Source organism: Colias croceus, chromosome 8 (genome assembly GCF_905220415.1).
Source record: "Colias croceus chromosome 8, ilColCroc2.1".
Taxonomy (NCBI): Eukaryota; Metazoa; Arthropoda; class Insecta; order Lepidoptera; family Pieridae; genus Colias; species Colias croceus.
The window spans coordinates 1,027,009-1,046,339 of record NC_059544.1 but is presented as its reverse complement, the minus strand read 5'-3'; the positions used below and the strand labels follow the sequence as shown (position 1 = coordinate 1,046,339).

General features: G+C 34.7%; 2 protein-coding genes across 2 annotated transcripts in view; both read left to right on the top strand.

Annotated features, from left to right (window-relative positions):
• Positions 1 to 19,331, top strand: part of LOC123693630 (dynein axonemal heavy chain 2) — a 61,990-nt gene that overhangs the window by 11,787 nt on the left and 30,872 nt on the right. The window contains exons 14-43 of the mRNA XM_045638816.1: positions 26 to 140; positions 217 to 465; positions 752 to 948; positions 1,090 to 1,251; positions 1,423 to 1,540; positions 2,013 to 2,167; positions 2,313 to 2,488; positions 2,600 to 2,767; positions 2,859 to 3,026; positions 3,156 to 3,381; positions 3,462 to 3,581; positions 3,678 to 3,811; positions 3,946 to 4,216; positions 8,161 to 8,304; positions 8,652 to 8,750; positions 9,061 to 9,280; positions 9,630 to 9,792; positions 10,323 to 10,501; positions 10,844 to 11,036; positions 11,575 to 11,716; positions 12,083 to 12,220; positions 12,627 to 12,845; positions 13,548 to 13,791; positions 14,123 to 14,259; positions 14,890 to 15,045; positions 15,720 to 15,922; positions 16,561 to 16,746; positions 17,281 to 17,445; positions 17,772 to 17,884; positions 18,291 to 18,436. Of these exons, the coding sequence (XP_045494772.1) occupies positions 26 to 140; positions 217 to 465; positions 752 to 948; positions 1,090 to 1,251; positions 1,423 to 1,540; positions 2,013 to 2,167; positions 2,313 to 2,488; positions 2,600 to 2,767; positions 2,859 to 3,026; positions 3,156 to 3,381; positions 3,462 to 3,581; positions 3,678 to 3,811; positions 3,946 to 4,216; positions 8,161 to 8,304; positions 8,652 to 8,750; positions 9,061 to 9,280; positions 9,630 to 9,792; positions 10,323 to 10,501; positions 10,844 to 11,036; positions 11,575 to 11,716; positions 12,083 to 12,220; positions 12,627 to 12,845; positions 13,548 to 13,791; positions 14,123 to 14,259; positions 14,890 to 15,045; positions 15,720 to 15,922; positions 16,561 to 16,746; positions 17,281 to 17,445; positions 17,772 to 17,884; positions 18,291 to 18,436 (5,106 nt within the window). The remainder of the gene's footprint in view (positions 1 to 25; positions 141 to 216; positions 466 to 751; positions 949 to 1,089; positions 1,252 to 1,422; positions 1,541 to 2,012; positions 2,168 to 2,312; positions 2,489 to 2,599; positions 2,768 to 2,858; positions 3,027 to 3,155; positions 3,382 to 3,461; positions 3,582 to 3,677; positions 3,812 to 3,945; positions 4,217 to 8,160; positions 8,305 to 8,651; positions 8,751 to 9,060; positions 9,281 to 9,629; positions 9,793 to 10,322; positions 10,502 to 10,843; positions 11,037 to 11,574; positions 11,717 to 12,082; positions 12,221 to 12,626; positions 12,846 to 13,547; positions 13,792 to 14,122; positions 14,260 to 14,889; positions 15,046 to 15,719; positions 15,923 to 16,560; positions 16,747 to 17,280; positions 17,446 to 17,771; positions 17,885 to 18,290; positions 18,437 to 19,331) is intronic.
• On the top strand, positions 4,898 to 6,576 carry LOC123693673. The gene is made up of 3 exons (XM_045638867.1): positions 4,898 to 5,173; positions 5,570 to 5,824; positions 6,178 to 6,576. Exons 1-3 carry the CDS (start codon positions 5,018 to 5,020, stop codon positions 6,421 to 6,423), a joined length of 657 nt encoding a protein of 218 aa, XP_045494823.1. The 5' UTR covers positions 4,898 to 5,017; the 3' UTR covers positions 6,424 to 6,576.

Below are 19,331 nucleotides of genomic sequence, written 5' to 3'. Positions count from 1 at the left end.
TTTAATATTACGTATAATTTAATAGATGGCGGAGCATTGGGTTAAATATGTAAGGCGATTTGATCGCTTGATGGAAGATGCTTTGAGATTAGCCATCAAAGCCACAATGCAAAATATGTACAAATGCGTTCATGGTGACGGTCAGTATAAATACTTCTAAATGCAACAATACCTATAAATATTAATTTGAAGCTATGTAAAATATATCTTTTTTAGGTACCATGGCTCCATCACCGCTAATAAAAATGCAATTGTATTTATCTGGTAAAAATATTGTTTACTTGCCAAGCCGAACTGAAATAGTTGACTCTTTTACCACTGTTTTAGAAGAAATCGTACATATTTTAAGTACAGTACCTAGATTATTTGAAAAATTTGGTTTACCGGCTGGTGGTCTAAAAAAATTCAACGAAGTAATTAAAACTGATGCCGATACAAACAAGCTGCAATCACTTATTGATACCGGTACGTACAAAACGTGCCATAGAAACGTACTAATATTACTATTAAAAGACGCAAATGTTTTTGAAAAAAGATATTATGCATGTTTCGTAAGGCATGGGTGTATAGCTGAGGCTGTCTCCGTTGCCTGTTGCGACGTTTTTAGCTATGAATACTGTTTCTTTCTTTCGAAAACTCTCTTAAACTGTTAATTGGATTGGGATGCAATATTTTGATACATAGATACATTATTAGTTGATTAGCCTGAGTGTGATAAGTACCTATAAATAATAATATTAATTTATTTTAGAAATTGAATACAACTTAACGCTAATAAATGACCATATTCGTATGTGGGATCCATACTCCCATATTTGGAAAGTGGATAAGGACGAGTTTATGATCAAATACCGCGAGGAGCGACATAAGGCTTCTGATTTCGATGAACTGATAATTAATTATAGCAACTTGGCGAACGCTGTGCAAATTCAAGAGACAATAAATCAGGTATCTAACATAAGACATTAATTTTTTAAGAATGTGTCGGGGCTTGTTATAATGCGGGCGTAATGAAACATGAAATTAATATTCTATGCGATTAATAAAAAAAAATTGAAATACCTAGTCAGAAAGAGATTATGTTTACAGATACATTTCATCACGCTGAATTCGAGTGAATTGAAGAAGTCAATAATAGCGCATTGTTTGGTTTGGCAAACTAAACTCGGCGAGCTTTTGAGAGTAATCACCGAGGCTGACATCGACGTTGTATACGCGTACATAGAAAAAAGCAGTGTAGAAGCTATGACTGTTTGTATTTCATTCTGTCTTATTTTTTAAATATGTCTTGAAAGTGTATTCTATTGCATGCCAAACGAATAATTTACTGCTTTAATTTTTTGGCTCGGTCTTTCTAGTCCATATCAATTAATGATATGTATATCACAGAATATGTTTTTCATTTAACTCTTATTTACGCAGATGCCAGCTGATTTGCAAGAGCTTGCTAGTGCAATTGCTACGTATGAGCGTTTACTGTCTGAAATAGTTCCATTTGAAAAAACATTTCCACCAATAACAGATCAAATGATGACACTGGGTACAAATTTATTTGATTATATTTTCTTTAAGTATTGAGTTATGTTTATTTATATTTCATTTGTACACACTGTATTTTCTATATTTAGTACAAGCTACGCTCCGCGGTATCACCAGCGTGGCTCCACTTCTGTTGGTCTTAGCGTGATGATAAATAAATTATAGCATTTTTTATAGCCTATATAGCCAATAGAATTTTTTTAAATCGGACCAGAAGATCCTGAGATTAGCGCGTTAAAACAAACAAACCAAAAAAGACGTATGGCACTCGAAGACTGCCGCGGTAAAGCCGCATGCCTTCAAGCCACACCTCCGTGCCCGTCGGAGTGGGGAGCGTGAGGTTTTTTCGTTACGGAATTTCTGGATTCGGTCCCCGCGCTCAAGGCTCACGATAGAAGCTATGCAATAGCTTAAAAAACTCTTCAGCTGTTAGCAATATTAGTCTATATAAACTAACGTATAATTTATTGTAGCCAAATTTGAAGTTGAAGTGAGTTCAGATATGATGACTCGTCACGAGAATATTCCAGTTGTTTGGGCGGAATATTTGAATCTATTGGAAGAAGCAAAGAAAGCGTTAGAAATGAACAAGGATAAATTTAAAGCTGAGTTACTAGAACAAGCCGAAGTAAGTATCCTAATTTTTAAGACTAATATCCAACGACCTCTCTTTTTGGCCTTTTATTTCACCCTATTTCCGTTTAATCTAATTAGAATCATATTATTTTGTTTTCCTTCCTTCCTTGCTCCAATCCTATTGTTTCCAATTATAGGTGTTCAAAGAAGCTGCAAAAGACTTTTGCGAAGATTTCTATAAAACTGCGCCTTGTAGTTCAGATATAAGCGGAAAAGATGCTATGGCACAGTTGAAGGCATACAGAGAACAACTAAATGCACTAAGAGCCCAAGAACAGCAAATAAGAGATGGACTTGCTGTCTTTAATCTAACGTAATCCTTGAGATATTCGTGTCTATTGTTGTATATTTAATGTTGATTTTAACATTGCGAAGTGTGGTTTAAAATGAATGCGTAAATTAACACAAAGATTTATTTGATTAGGACGCCAGTGAATCTGGATCTGCAAAGGATGGAGAAAGAATTGGAGAAATTGGAAGAAGTATGGGGATTAGTTTTCCAATGGGAGGAATCGTGGGAGAAATATAAAACGCAAACGTTTTGGGAAATGGAAACGGATGAAATGGAAGACAATGTTATGTACCTTTTTAGGTAAACTATCGCACATAATATATTAGAAACCAAAGTATATAAATATTTCATTGGTTTATTCAAAATGTATATATTTTTTTTTAATTTTCAGGAATTTCAATCGTCTTTCTCGTCAACTAAAAGATAAAGGTTGGGATATTATTGATACCACACGTGTCAAAGTAGACGCTTTCCGGAGAACCTTGCCACTGATTGGTGATTTGAAAAATCCATGTATGAGAGAACGACATTGGGATAGAATTAAAACGCTTATGGGCGTGTAAGTAAAAGCGTATTGAATAAATTGGTATTGTAGCAGATACGTTGTTTTATTAGTTCCTGATACGTTATTGTTAGTAGTCGTAGCAACATTTTAGACATAAAATGAAACACCTATTATTATTGACAGAGAATTCGATCAAAATTCGGAAGATTTTAAGTTAGAGTTGATTATGCGACTTAACTTTCAAGCGTATGCTGAAGATATAGCTGAAATATCTAATGCAGCTACAATGGAACTTAATATTGAAAACGGTCTCAAAGCTATTCGTGAGGTTTGGAAAAACACAACCTATGAAATGCAACATCATCGAGGTGAAATGTATAAAATAAAAAATGTTGAAGATGTTATGCAGGTTTGACATCATATTGCTATTGAGTGGTGCTAATCAAACTTGATGTTAATCAAAATTAATATAATAATAATTATTCTTAGTTCCTGGAAGACCATCAAGTGCAACTGTCTTCAATGAAATCGACGAAATACGTCGAGCCTTTTATAAAAGAGGTTGATTATTGGGAGAAGTCGTTAGGATATGTAGCTGAATGCATAGAGGTGATTTCTGTTATGTGGTTATGATAGTAACTGAATAGAAATTCTAGCCTTGAATTCACATAAAATTATTATATTCACAAATTAATTTTAATACAGATCTCACTTCAAGTACAAAGACGTTATCTCTATCTCGAAAGTATATTCAGCGGGGAGGATATTCGAAAGCAATTACCGAATGAAGTTAAGATTTTTGATGCGCTTTGCAATGACTGGACGGAAATAACTAGCAAGTTGGTATTTGGTTTTATATAAAATCTAATATAATTTACTACATAAATTTTCATAATTATTGCTAGGGTTTTTACTCTTAGTTGGCCATTATGTAGATTGTAGTTATTAACTTAATATCATAATCAATTTTTAGTATGTACGCTGGAACAAATGCAGTTGAAGCTTGCCTATATAAACCAGCCCCTTACTTATTCAATAAACTTAACACAATGGTAGATAACTTGGATGGAATATTACGTGCCCTAGAAAAATATTTAGAAACCAAAAGACAACTCTTTCCAAGATTTTACTTTATATCCAATGACGATTTGCTGGAAATATTGGGAAATTCAAAAAAGCCGCAATTGATACAAGTTCATTTGAAGAAACTTTTTGATAACGTCAACAAAATTAGGATTGATAAGGTACTTACTGCATATTATTCATTGAGTCTTTATGTAATTATCTGCAAAAAATATTTTAGAATTCTTAAAAATTTATAAATAACTTTACAATGATTATATAAAATTTATTGGTCTATACAATTATATACCAATTTATATAATAAAACGTTACGAAGAAAACACCTATAAAAAATTACTTTATCTGTTTGAAACTTCAGTGACAAATATAGGGGAATGCCTTGGGAATGCTTTATTTGTTGTTTCTACCTTCTACAAAATCACGAGAATTTTTTGTTTATATATCCTTGTTGCACGAACACAAAAACTAATTCATTCTAATAATGAATATCACTGGATTTAATCCATACAGAAAACAGAATTAATAATGTTTTTATTACCTTTTGCCTTCCTTTTGCTTACAAATGAGCAAATTAATAACGATTCGGGAGCAACACCGACACAGTTTTCACGCGGTATAGTGGCGGTATCTTTGTAGCTGTGCGATTTCACTTCAAATATTTTTTTCAATTTCCTTCTTCGTAATACAGTTACCTGAAAACTTTTATTAAATATCTTCTAACTTTAAATTTATTTTTTGAATACATTTTTAAATACACTAGCGCGTACCGACTGGCGACTGTACAATACTCAGGTACAATATTTTAAATGTGGTCAGTACAGTTGTCAAAATTGAGTTCTGTGATTCTGTCATTTTGAATTTCACACATGTTGTGATGTTGATGTTTGACAGTTTGAACCTTTTTTGGCGCATTTATTTTAAAAACAATTTTTAAAGTTTATTGCGCTAAGGATTGTGAAATAATGGAATCAAAAAGCAAAAAATGTATTTCTATTGATGAAAATATGGAATCGGCAGCAGAATCTGATGATTCCTCAAACAGCGGGGATGATGGACCGAAGGCTAAATTAACCAAAGAAGAGTTGTCGGAAATTTACCTTTTACCTGAAAAATCTGTAGTAAGTACTATGATTTAGCTGTAAAAGTTACACCCCTTACTTGGGCATGAGAAAATATAGTACAAAAAAAGTAAAGAATACATATATAATAGTAAGGGGATTGCTTTGGTCTTGCAATCCAATGTTACCTCTGCTCAAATAGGGATGTTACTTTACGTTACAACGGGGCGTGGAACTTCACCAAAATTGTTATTAAATTAAGGTTAAGTACTTTCTATCAAGCAAAAGTTAAAGCATTTCATTGACTTTATAAATATTTTAAAGGTTCTTAACCCATTGAGCCCCGAGTGGCCCGATCGGTCCACGACACAATAGATTTTCTATTGTCTGTGATTCCGGGGGCTGAGTTATTACAACTACTTCCTTAATATTTCTTTCTTTCTTTTGCTTATCCAGAAACGAGTCATGAGCTTTATGGCAACCAAAGCTACATCACGGATGTACCTCTGTAGGCACAGCATCATTGAGAAACAAAGGTACAAAATGATAACAGACACAAAGCAATTGGACTCATCTTGGAAGAGAATGTACATGGTAGCTCTTAATAGAGCCATTTATAATCACGATTGGAACAAACTGCTGTATATTTTGAAGAAATCTGTCTATTGGGACTTCAATTCCAAGATATTGAATCACCATATTTATACGAGAGTAAGTTTAAATATATTTTTTGCTGCTATGACATGTTTGATTCAATTTAATATTGTTGAAGTGTATTTTATTGTATGCTGACTCTATTTTTGATAACTGATGACTCTTTTAAGAATTAATATAAATACTTATCATAGAATACACATTTAAATTATACTTACATAATATTATTATTTGCACATAATAAAAAACATTTCTACAAAAGGAATAAATTAGGAATAAGCAGCTAAGTGGATTGAGGTATTACTAGTAGTTAGTTGTAAACAGTTAGTTATAAATATTATGTTACTGATAGTGACACTCTTAAAATTTGACTTATTAGAATTCTTACAGGACTTAACATAAAATTTCAGGCACTTACAATACTTCTGATGAACCATCCCAGTGCGAAAGCCCAGTCTCTCCTCAACCATTACTTCCATATGGCATTATCTTGCCGATCCGACCAAGATAAGAAAGCCCTTTTCAAAGTAATGCTGACCATATCCGATAAGCTTATAAGGTATGGTAGTCTTATTTTAAACGATGAGAACCTCAGTCAAAACAAGGTAACTTGGGAGAAGTTTATTGATAAACGTCTGAGGAAAGAAGTTGATTAAGTCAAGTGTTGAAGAATCTTTGAATATTGAATCAAGTGTTGAAGTCTTTCAAGGTAGGATTCTGTTTATGTGCTCACTCTGAACTATATTTTTGTAACCTTTATCTCAATTTGAAGAGATGAAATTTTAATGAAAATGTATCTTTGTGGTTTGATGATGACTAGACATCGGATTATATGCACTAACAAAATGCCAAAATATGCATGCAAATATGCACTAAAAAAGGCCGAAATATGCACTAAAAACGACTGATATGCCTAAAATATGCACATATAAATCAAAAAAACCTTTATTATTTTTATATATTTAAATCAAAGATTGTACAAAAACATTGAAATTTTCTTGAAATTGAGTACAGTTTTTGTGCCAATATACAATTAAGCATTTTTACCAAATTTTCGAGCGCAAATTTGTGACGTTTGTCACCCGCGAGCCCAGTGTTGCCACCTTAGACCTTTCCGGGCTAAATCTAGCCCTTTTTTGGAATTCAACCCGTGTTTTACGTTTTTAGCCCCAAAAGGGTAATCTAGCCCTATTTTGAATGGCTCAAAATTTACTTAAAATGGAGCCCATTTTGTAATTTTTTGCCATTTTACCATGCCAAAATAGGGTTTGTTTACTCGCTGAGCGTTCTGATTGGCTAATAAAGGTTAGTCGACCAATCAAAACTCCCGCTACTTAACGATTTATGCACGAAATATGCACGATTGGGGAAAAAGGCTAAAATATGCACTAACGCCGTAATTAGAGAGTTTTATGCATTTGCATATGCAAATATGCAAATGCATATAATCCGATGTCTAATGATGACATAGCTATATTTGTACTGAAAACTGGAGAAAAATGACGTTTTTGTTTCTTGCACTTGTTTCTTTTATGATTTAATGAATAAATGAATAAAAGTGGCGAAACATGGTTGGAAAGGTAAACATACATTCTTATTATTTGTATTGTGTATAGTTATCTAATTGAAACTGATATAATATGTTTTTTTGGGTATATGATTTGGTTAAGTGATTGATGCATTGGTGACATGTATTCATACTAAACAGTGGAGTCTACTAAGTTACAACAAAGTTCTGTATTAACATTATGTTATTTAACTTTTGTATGAAACTATTTTGTATGTGATATGTATGAAAATAAATGTTGATTCTTTAAAGTGTGTTTTATTTGTTCCAATGAGAAAATGTGTATATTTTGCGATTTTATAACGATTTTAATTGAAAGGCCCATGTGTAAATTCTAATATTTCTAAGCCCTCATGTTGGGTTGTTTGAAAGCAGTGGCATGCTAAATGCAACTAAATAATTGTCTATTTTTGAATATACAATAATTGTGAGTATCTATTGTTGTTTGAGTATGTAAATCCTTTTGGTCATCAATAAATATCATTGATTCAGAGAATATGCCTTATGCTTGTGACATTAAGGTTCAAAGTCAATAGACGCGGACGCGTAGGCAGAGTTTAACTGCAAACGTTTATTATGCAAATTAATTTTGTTATATTTTAATTCTGTACGGAATGTGCAAGTAATTAAAGTTGTACGAAAATTATTGTATTTATTCATCTAATTAATGCATATTTTCCGCTATTTGTTAAATATGAGATTTTCTGTTTCTTTTTTTAAATAAATAAAAATCTATCCTAATGTTGACGAAAATCGTAAAAAAAATCTTAGTGCATACGTTTGGCGATTAATTTTCATTTATAGATTAACACAAATTTCTGCCCAGAACGCTCTGGGTCTACCCGTAGCGAAAGCTATGATGTCTGACGATGGTGAATGCATCGAGTGGAAATATAACTTGGTGCTGGATGGGCCAGCTGAAGTGTGGTTACTTGGGCTAGAGAATACTATGAGAGTTGTGTTACGAGAGGTAAGCACTGCTTTGATGTAGTTACTAACTGTGTCCCGCGTTTTTCCTGCACCGGCCCGCTCCTATTGGTCGTAGCATGATGATATATAGCTATATGTTGACCCGACATGTTAGTTATATTTATGCAAAAATTTTAAGAAAATCCATGCAGTTTTTATTTATCCCGGACATACATACATACAAACAGACAAAAATTCCAATAACTATATTTTTGTCTTCGATATCGAGTGTAGATCACGCCCCAAGTATTCTTTAAAAAAAAAATTCTATGTACACAGTACAGTTTTGACTTTCCTAAGATTTTATTATAAGAATAGATATTTACAAAAACTGCAACTGTGTTTCAGCAATTGATTTTAACAAGAGCTGCCTTGAGAAAGTGTCGCTATCAACGAGAGCAATGGATCAACGATTGGCCTGGACAGCTTGGAATTACATGCAGTAAGGTGATTGCAAAAATACGCATTTGATTATTCTATAAATCTCTTATACGCAACACTCTACTGTATTCTCCCATGTTTTAAAATCAACTAGACTAAACTAAATTCAACCGAATTCAAAAAAAGAGGATAGATTGTTTTTTTTATGTTTTATATTTGTTTCCTCAGAACTACCGACTTCCGCGTCTCCCCGCTCTCGTGTGTTTCCATTAAAAATTGGTCTAGTTCTGTCAATTTGAAGGCAGTTTTGTTTTTTGTTAAAAATAATAATGGGAGGAAATTTTTTGTCACAAATTTTTTATATGATTTTTTTTAGATACAATGGACATCAGACTGCACTCGCACCTTGTGTCGGTGCGAAATAATGAAGGAGAAAAAACCTCTCAAAAAACTGCGCAAAAAGCAGAATCAAATCCTTAGCACGCTACAGTACATGTCAAGGAAGGAGATTAGTAAGATTCTTAGGTGTAAAGTTAACGCGTTGTGCGTGATTGAAATACATTCAAGGGACACTGTTGATAGGATGTATAAAATGGGTGAGTTGGAATTGATTAAAAAGACATTTAGGGATATTTCTGTCAATTACTAAAATAAAATGGCTTATCAACCAATGTTATAGAATCTGTTGGGATCGGGAATTGTCGTAAACTAAAAGACAAACTCCAGACACACTGATTTCTTTACTAATAAAATACAATGCAAAAATTACCTTCCAGCTTGAGTTTGAATGTTTAAGTGGCGATTTATAACTAATTGAGTAAAATATCTTAGTAGTTGTGATTCGAACTATTCCCGCAATGAATAGGGAATGTGCAATCTTGCAAAACTTATACATATAAGTAGGTATTGGTGAAAATAACTTACATTTGTATGTAATTATTCCAGGCTGTATGACAGTAACAGCATTTGAATGGTTTTCTCAACTGAAATTCTACTGGGATCGTGAGCGTGAGGATTGTTACATTAGACAGACAAACACTAACTCTATTTATACTTATGAGTATATTGGCAATTCTGGAAGACTGGTTATCACACCTTTAACGGATAGGTAATTAAATGTTCACAGCTAATAAATTAAAAAAATAACAATTTTATGATTTAAATTTTATGGTATTTTGATATTAAGCTCGTTTAACATCAATACACTCGCATCACGCAGTAGATATTTATATCTTTCTAGGAACAAGTTTTAAATATTAAAAATTGTTGCAAGGTATATTAAAACAGGCTATTTATTTTTCCCATTATGCGCACGCTTGCAAGACGAATACTTGCATCTTGAGTATTAAACAACCAAATTTGTGTACACGGAGCGGCAACGTCGCGTCAGTCGCTCGTCGCGCGTTCGTCGTTTTGCAAACTTCGTATTACGTGGGCGATAGTTCTAGGATAATAGAAGCAAAATTTTAATATTAGCGTGATGTGATAGTTTAAAAAATGCTCTTGCATATAAAAAAAAATCGTTCTCTTCTCTCTCTTCTCGTATCAACATAAATGTACAAAAAATTCCAAAAAACATAGACGATCAAGTCCCAAAACTTCTCAAAATCACATAAAAATGCATATGAACTGTCCAAGGTGTTACATAACGCTAACAACCGCGTTGCACCTGTTCCGCGGGGGCAGTCCCCAGGGCCCCGCGGGGACGGGCAAGACGGAGACCACCAAGGACCTGGGCAGGGCTCTAGCTCGATGGGTGGTGGTCACCAATTGCTCTGATGGCCTTGATTATAAGTCGATGGCTAAATGCTTTGCAGGTACTGATGAGAATATACTTCATAAATGTCAATGACTACAAAAATACACTAAATAAATGTAACGGACTACAAAAATACTCTTCATAAATGTTAGTGACTACAAATATACACATCATAAATATTACCGACTACAGAAATACAATTCTTAAATGTTAGTGACTACAAAAATACTCTTCATAGTCTTTCTCGATAAATTCAAAAGTAACTAATATTGATGGGAGTGTTTTTTTTCTATTCTCTCTCAATTAACATTCCGAAATTGAATTATAGTTACAAAATAATTCATTTTGAACATACCTACCTACTTTCCACACATTTTAACATAGGTGTAAATCAATCCAGGTATAGCCCAAAGCGGTTGCTGGGGCTGCTTCGACGAGTTCAACCGCATCAACATCGAAGTCCTATCAGTAGTGGCTCAGCAGATACTGGCTGTGTTACTGGCTTTATCCCTGTTTCTCAAGAGATTCGTCTTTGAAGGCTGCGAGATTAAGCTTGATGGCAACTGTGGGATATTTATTACTATGAACCCGGGGTAAATTTTAAGTATAGCTAGGGAATTTTTTTTTATTTTTTTTATTGTCGATAGGGAAGCGCTTGACCACAATCTCGCCTGATGTTAAGCTGAGATGTGGTCTAAGATGGAACGCGCTTCCCTAGAAGGTACCTGTTCACTCTACGCTTGAATTTTACACAAAAGGAATTACAATTCATTTAAGCAATCTTTTTTTTTTCAAAACGAAGTTAAATTTCATTACATTTATAATATTACTAGCTTATTACTAGCTTATGACTAACTTCTTTAGTCGGTATGCGCTCTAATCAAGGTCTCTGTGCTTTCCTTGACTATATTATAAACGTCTATGTAATATTTTCACAATATCATTAAAATTGATCTGATTTGGTGGGATTGTTTATTCCGTCCAAACTTTAGAAAAAATAAATAGATAACGTTACTAAGATTTTGTTATTAATCACACTGTACACAAGTTAAAGAAGTCATCGAAGGTAGAAGAATTTAACTACTTTAAAAATACTAATGATATAAATTAAAACACATCTTAAATCCACAGTTACGCGGGTCGAACAGAACTACCCGACAATTTGAAGTCAATGTTCCGTCCGATTGCCATGTGCGTTCCCGACTCACTAATCATTGCTGAAAACACGCTGTTTTCTGATGGATTCACGGCGTATAAAATTAATGCTAAGAAGGTGATTAATATAATTAATATCCTCGGACATTTTTATAGCGCCATCTAGTTGTAAAATATACTAAACTTTTTATGTGTAAAAGTTTTAAGTGTCTGAAAATTCGTGATTAATATGAAAAAGTAATGAAAAGGCGTGTTATATGTTTCGAACAAAATATAAATAGATGGGTTACGAAAACAGAAAAAATAAAAAATACGCAATCTCTTTAATTCACTGTCCTTGTCCCGGAATAAAAAAAATACCTATGCTACTGAAATTAAAATAATTTTTAAAATCAGTTCTGTACATCCAGAAATGTCACAAAATCACAAACGTCTTTAAAACAATGCAAATGATTTAATTATAAATTTTTTTTACACTATCCAGGTGTTCACTCTATACCAGTTGGCTATGCAGCAGCTATCAAAACAGGACCACTACGACTTTGGTCTACGGTCCATGGTTGCGTTATTACGGTATGCGGGCGTGAAACGACGGGCTTATCCGAATTTGCCGGAACAAGAGGTTAGGTTTTAACTGGGAAATTTATTGTAATGAATGTTATTTTGTGATTTTGTCGTAATTGTAAATGTTGCTAGTGATATATAACTAAAATAAAATAAGTGATTGATTATAATACGCTAATTTAGTTAGGGTTTAGTTTGTTAGATGCTTGTATTTACTACTTTTTTACTAATTTTTAATGCTGATGTATTTGGAATTTTTTCAGAGTATAAAAAAATCTATCGATGCTTTTCTACTCTTTGCCTTTTGTTGCATTTAAATGCTATAAAACTAAATATCCAACTCATTTATTTAACAAGTGTATAATTTCCCAGCATAAGCTGATGATGGCAACAGTATTTGAATTCGCTTAATATGCTATTCTGAACTAAAATTAATTTTCTTCTATCACATTGTTTTCATCCAGATGGTAATCCTAGCGATGCGTGATATGAACGTGGCCCGTTTGACCGCCAAAGATGTGCCACTCTTCGACGGCATCATGCAAGACATATTCCCAGATGTTGTTGTGCCGACTTTGGATTATGAGATGCTGGAAACGGCTATATCCGCAGAGATGAGGCTGGCTGGCTTACAGCCTGTTAGAGCGGCGTTACATAAGGTCATACAGACCTTTGAAACAAAGGTAAGGAGAGATTGGCTGCAATACAACACAATGAAACGATGGAAATAGCTTTAAATAAACAGAATCACAACAAAAATGTTTAAGAGACCGACTAGGATTGTGGAACCTACATAAAAAGGCAATTATAAAACACTAGGTTTCCGCCCGCGGCATCGCCCGCGCAGTCAAAGAAAAACCCGCATAGTTCCCGTTCCCGTAGGATTTCCGGGATTGTGTCATTTTCCCGGGATTAAAAGTAGCCTATGTCCTTTCTCGGGTATCAAAATATCTCCATACCAAATTTCATGAATATTGGTTTAGTATTTTAGGCGTGATTGAGTAACAGACAGACAGACAGAGTTACTTTCGAATTTATAATATTATTATGGATTTTACCCAATTGTTAGTTAGTTGGGAATTTATGTAACTTCACTCTTTTTTTTCGTAAAAAAGGGGTATAATGTTGTGTTTCTCCTTGCGCCTTCACATACATAGACGACAGTTAATGAACACTTGTTAAAAGTTAAAAAATAAAAAGTGCGTGTGTGCCGACTGCCGAGCACACGTGTCAGTAGTGAAAATTCTTTGGCAAGATTAAAAATACCAAAATCGTCGCCTTACTCCATGACGTGATGGTATTGCCATGACGCGACATTGATATTTTACTCTCAACGCGCCTAAAGAAGTTCCACTTTAAAAATTGCGTTTGAATTATATTTCCAGAACTCCCGCCATTCGAGTATCCTCCTCGGTGACACGAACACAGCCAAGACTGTATCTTGGAAGATGCTTGCTGCAACTCTAAGTAGACTGAAACGGGAAAAGGTACCGGGCTTCGAGAATGTACAAGTAAACCCGATGAATCCGAAGGCTTTGACCCTGGGGGAACTGTATGGGGAGTATAATTTGGCCACGGGGGAGTGGAAGGATGGTGTCCTGTCGTCTATTATGAGGACTACGTGTCAAGGTTGGCTTATATTTTGGTTGGAAAAATACTATGTGACATAGTATTTGTAACGGTATAATTTTTTAACATTTGTCAGTTGATCAAAATTATTGACGATATAGCGTGGCGAAAATATTTATGGAAACTTTGTTTATTTAAATACAGGGTGTCCGAATATCTGCGTTAAAAAATGCCAGAATGTCCGTTTTTCTCCACACTTATTTATAAACGGGTTTAAACATGCCAACTTAACCTTGTTATCTTTGCAATACCTTTTAATGTGGCCAGAAACATGTTTACTGGAACTCCCTAAAATTTCTAAATTCATTAAAAACATCCGTCATTTTTGTAGACGAATCGCCCGATCAAAAGTGGATAATTTTCGACGGTCCCGTGGATGCTATTTGGATTGAAAACCTCAATTCTGTAATGGATGACAATAAATTACTAACGCTTGTCAATAGTGAGAGGATTTCTATGCCGCCTCAGGTTCATTTATAATTTTTCTTAAATCACAGTACATTTATCAGAAATAAAATGTATTTATTTTCTTTTTTAGAGATCACATAATATCTGATCGTTAAAAATTTGTATACGTTCTAACTTCTAATCCTTTCTTCAGGTTTTTTTTAAAATTATGGTTCATCAAAATTCGAATATTATTTTGCTTTTTTACAATTGATATTTGGAAGTACGTAATTTGCTTCTCAAAATGCAACTTCAAAAAAATTATATATTTAATGCCCTTTTTAACCGACTTCAAAAAAAGGAGGAGGTTATCAATTCGGCCGGTATATTTTTTTTTTTTTTATGTATGTACACCGATTACTCCGAGGTTTCTGAACCGATTTACGTGATTCTTTTTTTGTTCCATGCGGGATGGTGTCGAATTGGTCCCATAAAAATTTTATTCGGATAGGCCCAGTAGTTTTTATTTTATGAGCATTTTTGTCTGTAGGTATTTGTAAATTTTGCAAGTGCAAGTTTGAAGTCGGTTGTTTTTAACGCAGTTATCACTTGTTATAGTTCTACTACATTGTACAAAAACCATGTAATCAAATCACTTTGTAATATTATTTATTTTATAGCATCAATAGTCACACCTTCAAACAATTCCAGGTGTCTCTATTAATAGAAACTCTAGATTTAGCCGTGGCCTCTCCAGCCACAGTATCTAGAAATGGCATGGTGTACAACGACTATAAAGATTGGGGTTGGTGGCCGTACGTCAACTCGTGGTTGGATACCGTTGATGACGTGGAGTATAGGGAGATGGTAAGGATTTGTATTAAGGCAATTATCTTTTTTTTTAAGTATTAACAATTTTAGAATTTGAATAAATGTATATGTAGTGCATAGAAAGAAAGGAACGATGGAGGCTAAAGTATAGGCCAACTCTATTAATTAAGAAATTAAACCTTTCAACAGCATGCTATTGATCAAGTAATTGTGCCTATAATTTATACGCTAGCTACATATTATGCAGCTATTTGGTCAATTAGGTGTATCAGTATTTAGAATTTAGAATTTGAATTAGAATTAGAAAAGTATGCGTCTACTCCGATTTCCTGGTTGCGTATATTGTCGCTTGTTGTTGGTGTTCTCGCTGATTTCGTAGACATTTAATTTATTTACATCCAAATGCAAATTTTCGAGTTAAAGTGGTTGTCAGCTCGGTTATCATCTCGTTAACAACTACAGCACTTCTTGAATATCCTCACTATCTCTGGTGCTTTATTTAAAGCGCCTGTAGCTGGCATTTTCTGAAACGTCAGTTCTAGAACCACGTCTGATCTATTATACGTTTCTACCATGTCATTCGCTCGACTAATGGACGTCTCCAACTCCGACGGCACTTCGAGATTACGGGAGCTCGATGGCTGTGCCGCTTTCTGTTGACCACAACGTCTTTTCTTCTTGGCTGTCTCAATATTTGGTTGCGTTTCTAGCTCCGACGGCACTTCCTGAACATCCTGACTCCAGTGCTGGAGCTGAAGCGTGTCCACCTGGTGGAAGGTCAGAGTGTGCGGGGACAGGAGCTAACGGGTGTTCGGTGCTTGTGCCGGCTGCTGGGGCTGCTGCCCGCCCCAGCACCACCGCAGCCTGATGAAGAGGATAATGAGGCGCTGTCCAAGATGAGGTTTTTGTTCGCGTGAGTGTCTCCCCTGAGGATACATTACATTTACATAGCATTTTAATACGCAACCTAACAATCGAACTAACAAAGTGACACGCTACATAACTATAAAACGAACGACGAATGAACGAACTATCACACACGAACTTACAAACTTTTAACTGGCTAAAAAGAATGAATATTAAATATTGTAACCTGAATATGATTGCGAAAGTCTGCGAAACCAATCTTAGTTTTAATACAATAAATCAAAGTTAAAGTAAATAAAAGTGGAACATGAATTTTTTTAAGCTATTGCATAGCTTCTATCGCGGACCTTGAGCGCGGGGACCAAATCCAGAAATTGCGTAAAGAAAAAACCTCACGCTCCCCACTCCGACGGGCGGAGTTGTGGTTTGAAGGCATAGCATGCAATAGCTTTACCCATAGAGTAATATAATATATACGGGGCTTTACCGCGGCAGCCCCCGAGTGCCACACGTCTTTTTTTAAATTATGTGAGTAAAAAAGGGTAGAAAATTTTTAATACAGAAAAAGTCTATTATTATTGCAATGCAAAAACAAAAAACAAATCATAATAAATTTACCATTATTATCACTGTATCGATATTTTCAATCGATGTTACATTTCAATTTACAAAATTTTACCGCAGCATGATTTGGTCAGTCTGTGCAACCCTTGAAGAGGAATCACGACGCAAACTCGACAACTGGGTCCGCGAGCACGAAGGCGTGTTTCCGCTCAAAGACACGGTATACGACTACTATGTGGACGAGAGATTACGGCAGTTTAAACCGTGGGAAGATAAACTGCCGGATAACTGGCGGTTTAATCCTAGGTACGTTTGGTCACCCACAGTCAAACATACATTCACGCACTCTGTTTAAAATGTCATGCATTTTTGCATTTTATCTATGTATTGTGATATCATTAATATACAATTTATTAATTTCTAGCTGCTTACCTTATTAATTAAAAATTATAAATAAAATATAATTTATATTTTGAATCGTTACCTCTTGATGGAACTGCATTTGATAACATCTTTAGGTAACGAAACCAATCGTATTTTTAAGCTATTGCATAGTTTCTATCGCGGGCGTTGAACGCGGGGACCGAATCGAGAAATTCCGTAACGAAAAAACCTCACGCTCCCCACTCCGACGGGCGGAGGTGTGGCTTGAAGGCATAGCATGCAATAGCTTTACCGCGGTAGGCCCCGAGTGACACACGTCGTTTTTTTAAATGAAAATGTAAATAAAAGTGCAAAAAGTAATTTTTTTGTATTTTAAAAAATCTAAACTATAAAAAAAATGACGAAAAATAAGTCTAATCTTGTCTCTAGTCTCTATCTTGCTATTTTTTCTTCCAGCCTAGGTTTCCACAACATCCTAGTACCCACGGTAGAATTCATCCGTCTACAAATAATCGCGCTAGACATGCTGAAGGCCGGGCACGGCGTGCTGGTGGGGGGCGGGACGGGCACCGGGAAGACTTTCCTTATTCAGGGCACGTTGGCGCAGCTTGATGGATCCAAGTGAGTTGGTTTGTGGGAAATTTTGTGGAAAAGTTAATTAAATTAAGGTACAAGTAACTGGATGACTTCTTTTTGTTTTTTTAATAAGACTTTTGTAAATTTTATGAAATTTTTCGCACAGAGTACCTTGAATAAGTAAAGTTTTGGAAATATTTACGGCATTTAATGTGAATCTCGTGAAATTTATACATAAAATAACGTTCAAAAAAACGCAGCACGCTACCATTTGCGTGTGACGATTCGACGCTCTTTTATTTTAATGAAAATAATTATCGAGTTTAAGGAAATGCCAAAAGAAAAAATTCAGCAATATTTTTCATATATAGGTACAGCACACAAGTCATTAACATGTCGGCTCAAACGACGGCTGCTAATGTTCAAGATATCATTGAAGCTAGACTGGAAAAGCGGACAAAAGGAAATTACGTTCCTGCTGGAGGTATGGACAATTTTAATTTTGACCCTATTTTGGATTCTTATTTAGTATTTTTTGCGGACTGTCTTATGTAGATATTTGTGTTGAACTGTTCTTATAAATTTGCCTAATTATTTCTTCAGTTTTTTCATTATTTACAAAGTGTCAAACAAGTTTAAAAAGTGTCAAACAAGGTGGTTTTAATTTTTTCAAAATTCTTCAGTTTTATCGATTTGCGCATTAGCTCTCCTATGAGAATGAGATGTTTCACCGCGATAAAAAGAAGCCAAGCCACCTATCTCCAGACAAGAATTATATTGTGAATTCGTGTCTTTGCGACTTAAAAAAACAAAATATACATTACTTTTATCCTTGAGTAATTTTTTGCTGAAAATCCCCCGGATTTGAAAAAGGTTAATAAATGTGTCAGGCAAGAAGATGATAGCGTTCATGGACGACATCAACATGCCGGTGCGCGACGAGTACGGCTCGCAGCCGCCGCTCGAGCTCGTGCGGCTCTGGCACGACTACGGGTATTGGTTCGACCGCCAGAAGCAGTGGCGGAAGAATGTCAAGGTATACTGCGTCATGTGTAGCTGATACAGTGGGGGGAGTGTTTGCGTGAACGTAATACGGGCCGATTAAGGAAAGCTGGCATCTTCACAGTACTCACACTTATGCAATTTTACTATACAGTATGTTCAAAAATAAATGCGATTCTAGTTTAAGTGTAGACTTGAATTGTAAAATGGGTTCGTTGTAGATAATATGAAAGCTCTCATAATTTATATGTAAAATTACAATTTAAAAGTAACTCAATCGATGAACTTAATTATTTATTCTCATAATCAATTTTATTGTAATATAGTATTGATAATCATTCAATTATCAAATAATAATTAAATTTAATGTCATATTCAAATTAACGATATAAACAATACAAATAACACATGCGCTCACTCCCAATACAATACAAGCGAAACCCTAGCACGTAAGAAATAAGGCTACATTACAATAAAGCTGTATTGTTCAGCTATGTATGAAAATTTTAACTTACAGCATTTACATTTTGTGCACGGCATTTACGTACACAAAACTTATTAAAATTATTACATAATTTAACTTAGGTAAAGTAAAAAAATATTCTAATCCACGTGCCGCGAAGTAGTTATCTCGTCGAGTATAGTTAGTAGTATACCTAACGTCTTTGTTTAAATTACATCACCCTGTATTTATAAACAATTGCAAAATAAAAACAATAATTGTCCCCTTCACTCTCATAAGCTAGTCTGCGCGGGAGAGAGATGGGCAGACTTTTCATGATGCGTATGCAGTATGACGTCACGCCGCGCGCGTCTTCACAGACACTACACATGTGCAATGTGTAAATGTGTTGACGTTCCAGCTCTTCTTAATCGGCCTGTAATTATAAAAGGAAATAAGAATCATCGTACAGTACGATTGAAACATA